Source organism: Numenius arquata, chromosome 5 (assembly GCF_964106895.1).
Source record: "Numenius arquata chromosome 5, bNumArq3.hap1.1, whole genome shotgun sequence".
NCBI classification, from domain to species: Eukaryota; Metazoa; Chordata; class Aves; order Charadriiformes; family Scolopacidae; genus Numenius; species Numenius arquata.
In genome coordinates, this window is record NC_133580.1 from 56,170,910 (window position 1) to 56,176,909 (window position 6,000).

Here is a 6,000-nt window from a genome sequence, read left to right on the forward strand (position 1 = left end):
GCCCAGGACACCTCACCGGCTGCGAGGAAAGGGGCACCTCGGCGTGCGCCCCCATCCCTTCCTCCCCGCTTCCCTAAGGCTCCTGCTCCTTTTCCTCCTTCTCTCCCTCTCTTCCCCGCCGCCTCGCCTCCCTCTCTGCCTCCGCTGCACCGCTCCCCCCGTCCTCAGTCCTTTGGCTCCCTCTAGCTCCATCCCCTCCCTCCGCCGCCCCGACCCCTCCTCCCTCCCCCGCGACCCATCCTTCCCTCCGCCCCGGCTGCCGCTGCCGCCCTCCCGCCGCAGCCAGTCCTGCGGCACGGAGGAGCACGCCTGGGCTCGGCTCGGCTCGGGGGGCCATGGTGCAGGTCGGGGGCGGCCGCCGAACCCCACCGCCGGCCCCGGCCGCGCCGCCGGCCTTCAGCATCGACAGCATCCTGCAGCCGGGCCCCCGCCGCCCCGCCCGGGAGCAGGGCAGAGCCCGCTGCGCGCTGCCGGAGGAGGAGGAGGAGGAAGAGGGGCCTGCGGAGCAAGACCCCAGTAAAGGCTCCATCAACTCGGGTACGGAGCCGGCAGCCCGCCTCAGGCTGTCTCGCACGTCGGGTCGCAGCCCGGCCCCCACCCAGGCGGCGGCCCCGGCCCGGCCCGCAGCCCAGCCCACGGCGGGGGTCTGCCCCGGGCCTTCCCAGCCGCCGCCGGGCCGGCACCGCGCACACGCAGGCACACACTCACGCAGATATACACGCTTACACACACGCAACCGGAGGAGGAACCGAGGCTCCGCGGACGCGCGGGAGGAGATGCCGCCGGCACACGCACACGCACCAACCTGCTTCCAGGGGCTTTTTTCAGGGTGTTTTACTCCCCCCCCTCCCGGCCTCCTTGGCTGCTTGTCCCGTGTCCAGGATCCCCTGCCTACTCTGCCATACGCTGGCAGAGATTGCCTGAGGTCCTTACTAGAAGCTCCTCACCCTTCTTCTCTCCTCTGGAGAGTGTGGGGGGACCGTGGCCAGCTCTCGGCACCCCCTCCCCATCCTATCCCACCCCCCGGCCTCTGCCCCTCTCCCCAGCGCTCAGCCGGGCCGTGCGTGCATGCGGGGCGGGGGCGCGGGCGGCGGCGGGGGGCTGATGCTGTGCTTTGCCGTTGCAGGCAGCGAGCCCCGCAGGCTCCGGGAGGAGGGGGCGAGCCGCGGTCTCCGCCCGGAGGCCGAGGACGGCGGCGGCGATGCGGGCTCCCCGCTGTCCGCGGATGGGCTGCGCGGCCCCCGGCAGCCGCTGCCTCGGGAGGCCGGGGGCAGCGGCGGGGAGAGCAGCAGGTCGCCGGCGGCGGGCGGCAGGAAGAAGACGCGGACCATTTTCTCCAAGAGCCAGGTCTTCCAGCTGGAGTCCACCTTCGACGTGAAACGCTACCTGAGCAGCGCCGAGAGGGCCGGGCTGGCCGCCGCGCTGCACCTCACCGAGACGCAGGTGAAGATCTGGTTCCAGAACCGCCGCAACAAGCTCAAGAGACAGATGTCGGCCGAACCCGAGGGCCCGGGGCCGGGGCCGGCGGAGCCCCCCGGGGAGCCGCCGCCCCCCGCCACCGCCGCGGCTCTCTCCTTCCCGGCCCTTTACAAGGACAGCACCCTGCTCGGCCGCTGCTTGCTGCCGCTGCCCTTCCCCCTGCTCTACCCGGGCAGCGCCATCCCCTACCTCTGCCTTCCCGGGCCGGGCAAACGCTTCAGCCTGGTGGATGGGGACGTATAGCCTCTCCCCCCGGCCCCCGACCTCCCTCTTGCCGGGGGCCGCCCTGACGTTATTTATGCCCCCGCCGTGTCGGTGGGGTGTCCGCCTTCGCCACAGACGGCGGCAGCCGCCCCCTGGCCCACGGAGGGGCCGCCCGGGCTCCCCCCCACGCGTGTCCGCCGACATGTTGTTAAAGCTTCAAAGGGCGCTGCCAGCCTGCCCTCGCTCTTGCAGCGCTTTTTCTCTGGTCAGGACGGAGGGGGTAACACGGAGCCACCAAAGAAACCGGGATGTGTTCTGCCTCCCTCCTTCCCAAATTATCCCGTGCCTGTATTCCAGGGGAGCCGATGCTCTGCCTCAGCCCGCGGGGACTGTGTCCCCGCGTCTGCCCAGCGCCGTCACCATCGTTGTACCGTGAACCGAGTCACTTTTAATACAGTTTGTTTAAAACGAAGGCCGAGATGTGCTCTCAGTCTTCACCTCTAATATCCTTCAGATTAACTTCTCCCCATCTTTGACATTATCAAAATGTAGACACCTTTCCTCAGATCTGGTTTTTAAACTGTGGCTTCTCTGAATTCTTTCCTCCCCCTCGCCCCCCCCCCCCCCCGCCCCTAAAAATATCGAAGCTCTCTCACACTTTTTGTGCTAACTGGTTCTCAAACTGTGGCTCGTCTGATGTTTTTTTTGCAGAACAAGACAAGCTGTCTCGCATACTTCTTGTGCTAACCCCGCCCCCAGAAACCTTGTGGGACGATTTTATCTGCTATCCTAAAGAAGTGGGGTAGGGTTTTTTTCTGTTTGTTTGTTTCATAGATTTCCAAACGCTTTTATCGTCCTTTGGTTTCCAAGTTCACACGCTTTCTATTCAAAGGTTGGAAATAAACCTTTTCCGAAAGCTGAAATGCATGCCTTTTCAATACAGTTACTACTAGGCAGAATCAAAAGAAAGATGTTTCCTAGAGTGCATCGATGGCTTTTATTTTAAAAATAAAGGTTAAAAACACAATCGTGGCATTACGAAATTCGCCCGTTCGTGCTAAAACGGGCAACTTTTCGAGTTTCCCAGTGGGAAAAAGAAGCGATTGGTGTTTCGATTCGATAAACACGGGTTTTGTTTCCCTTCCCCACTCTTGTCCCGTTTGTCTTTCCGTGGGCAATTAATACAGATGTGCAACGAACTTCCGTGCAGATGCGTGGGCCAGTCCGGGGAGGAGGTGCTCAAAAGCTCAAAGCCGCTGTTGTGATTTACTTCTCAGCCGGGAAAGTGCTGCTGCAGGGACTGTCGGCGGGTGTAACCCAGCCGGGGAGCCGGTGCCAAGGCGGTCCCTGCGCCAGCCGAGCTCTGGAAAGCGGCTTCAGCGGCTGTGTGAAGTTTTCTCACAGTGGCCATCATCTGGGAGCGTTGTTTGACCTCTCCTCTCTCTTTGTAATCGCTCTCGAATTAGCCTCAAGTAGCAAGAGGAGTCTCACAGGATGCCCTTGCTCTGGAGGGAAAAAAAAAACCCCAACAAAAACCAAAAAACCCACGCTTTTGAGGCTAGTATAATGAAGCGGACACGCTGAAGGGGACCTGCCGGGTGCACTTCACAGGCCAGGTTTCCCCAAACTGCGGCTCCCGGGAAGGTGCGGGCGACGAATTAACCGTTTGGGTCACACGACCGACCCCTCTTTTCTGATCTGACTTTATAATGATAGTTAAAGAAACTAAGCTCTTCTGAGTCCGCGAGTTACTCCGTGGAAAAAACATTTGGAGACACATATAAGCGATGACGTCTTTATGTAGGAAGACGATGTGATACGGTTCGCGTGTGCCAACTTTTTCTATATTGGAACCTCCCTTTGGTTGTTACCTCTAATATTTCCGATGTCGATAGACCCTTACGTGATTACTTCCAGGAGATCAATCAATACCGACAGAGGCAAACCCGACTTTTTCCAAATCCCTAGCAATGGAAGTTTGATCAGATACAGCAGCTATACACTGAGGTCCCTTTCTTTAGTTCTTTAACATGGAACTAAAATTAATTTAAAGAAAGTGCCCTTCCACATAACTGCAGCCCCAGATGTCTCCGTGAAGAAAGATAATTATATAAAGGGTCGTTATTCGGCAATTAATCTATTTCACACAGCGTTTATCAAACCATATTCAAAACATATCTAACCATTATTCTTCTCTCTGTTTTATCAATTTGCCGTCCGAATTGTTTCTGGAATTACGGAGACAATTGAAGGAAATTACGGACCTGCAACCCGGAGCGAGTTATTTTACAATAAAAGCAGCAGAAAGAGATCTTCTGCATGCCGTAGTTCCAGTGCATAGTCCGATTTTACAACTTGCTGCCGACCAACTCCAAAGCTACTATCGTTGGGAGTCAATGTTGCCATCGGTGAATGCCTGAAACACCCGGGTAGCGGGAGAAAGTAAATAACCACCCCGAAATACGCATCCTCCATAAAAATATAACTGCTGGTATTGAGATCATTGCCCCAAAACATTAACCAAACTGTTACTACTCAGTGCAGCACGGCCAGTGGCAAGGTGGCTTTCTCTGAACAAAACCAAGTTCACGATCTGTCAGGATTCCCAGCTGAGCAGTCAACGCTCATCACACTGAATATTACTGACATTTCTTTTAGAGCTCAAAACTATTGTATTTACAGTTGTAAATCGTTCTTTCCTGCTTCAAGAGATTTCTACTAGCTACTGTAGAGCAGATTAGTACTGTCTAACCTACTGGAATACTTTTAAAACGAAATAAACTGCAACAAAACTAAACAAAAAAAACCAACCCTGTAAGAGCTTGCAAACGGTTTGAGAAGAAAAAAAAACAACACTGAAATCCAAACACTGCTAGAATTTATTAGTTGCTGGAACTGAGATGTGAAAACGTGCTGTTAAGGTTTGACACGATAAAAAGATAGTACAGTTGGGTGAGAAGCGAATGAAAGACAGGATGTGTTTCTGTATTGAAGGGATTCTCTATTAAAAACTCATATATAGTGCTGCGATTTTATTTATTTATTTATTTATTGTTTCATTAGACTAGCTGGAGGCCCTACATGTGCTGAGAGATCCATTGTGTCATACTTAAGGACAGCCTGCCCCAGAATACTCTGTAAATCGAGTGAAAAATAAAGATATGGCTAAGACCTGGCCACTGAACCTTCCAAAAGAGGGATTGTAGTCAAACCCAACCTTTCTCAACAGGTCAATATATTTGAAAAGTGGTTGGATACATACATAGATGCATTGCTCGTGAAACAGTGCAATACAAGGACTTCAAAAAGTGACTCATCTCTCCCTTCTCAATCTCTTCGTAAAAGCCCCCCATAGCTGATTCTAAATGCAGCAGCTCCAGGAAACTTTCATCTCACCTGTGATTTTGTAAAATTCCCTGGGATTAGGATAATCAATCACACTGCTGCATGTGGCAGCTGTTCTTCTTCAAGAGCATGCTGAGAATTAGAAGATCCAATTATTTGTGTTGAAGGGTAAGTCTTCTCACTTTTCCCCTCTGTAGGAAGGTTTTGCAAAACTCTCCTAGGACTGGTTTCCCCCTGGAGTCTCCTGATCAGGAGGCTGAACCAGGAACTTGCTACTGGTTTGTTTTGTTTTACTGTTCTCTAATCACTGTGTACATCGACATCATTATGGACCAGCACAAGGATGTTGTGCCAGTCCTTCTTGTCAACTCCCCTGCTATTTGGACTTCTGCTCCTAATCAGGCTGGTGCTCACCTCTGCAAGGTGAGGGAAGGTACCGTACAGCCTATAGAGAGAAAAGTTATTCAGCATAGCCCTTTGGCCTTGCCAGGGGTTGATGTAGTGTACAGAAAACTCTCCTGCTTCTTGTCCGCCACTCCTGGATTTGTTTGTTTGTTTGTTTGTTTTTTTCCCCTGTGGTTAACCTGCAATTGTAGCTCATCTTTCATTTTTTTGGAAAGGATTGAACTGATTGTGTCTTTTGTATGTTCATAAGCAGAAGTAGGGCTTCATCTTCCCAAAGAAAGGCTTGTAACTTTACCCCAAAATGTAGTTAATAATTTATAATCTGCAAGGAAGCCACCACAGATTTACATTACTGACAACAGGCAGAGAAAGAAGAGTCTCAGCCTCACCTCCTAGGGAAGATTCGTTTGAATCTAGGCAAGATTAATCAAATTTAAGGCAGAATTAATCACAGCATCACAGAAAAGGCACAACACTGATCCAAAACCATCCTGAACAAGAAAACATTAGTTTGGAGGAAGACACAGTAAAAATGCTTTTTGTGTATTTTCTGCACAGTGGAGGTCC

General features: G+C 53.1%; 1 protein-coding gene across 1 annotated transcript; it reads left to right on the forward strand.

The window, feature by feature from the left end:
* The first annotated feature begins 335 nt into the window (after positions 1-335).
* On the forward strand, positions 336-1,722 carry LOC141465043 (homeobox protein Nkx-2.6-like). Its single transcript, XM_074148224.1, has 2 exons — positions 336-537; positions 1,127-1,722. Exons 1-2 carry the CDS (start codon positions 336-338, stop codon positions 1,720-1,722), a joined length of 798 nt encoding a protein of 265 aa, XP_074004325.1.
* The last annotated feature ends 4,278 nt before the right edge of the window (positions 1,723-6,000 follow it).

Excerpts from the sequence above, each read along its gene's own strand:
- LOC141465043 (XM_074148224.1), top strand. The coding sequence starts at position 336 with ATGGTGCAGGTCGGGGGCGGCCGCCGAACCCCACCGCCGGCCCCGGCC. Across the intron at positions 538-1,126 it reads TAAAGGCTCCATCAACTCGG|GCAGCGAGCCCCGCAGGCTC; the intron begins GTACGGAGCCGG and ends TTGCCGTTGCAG.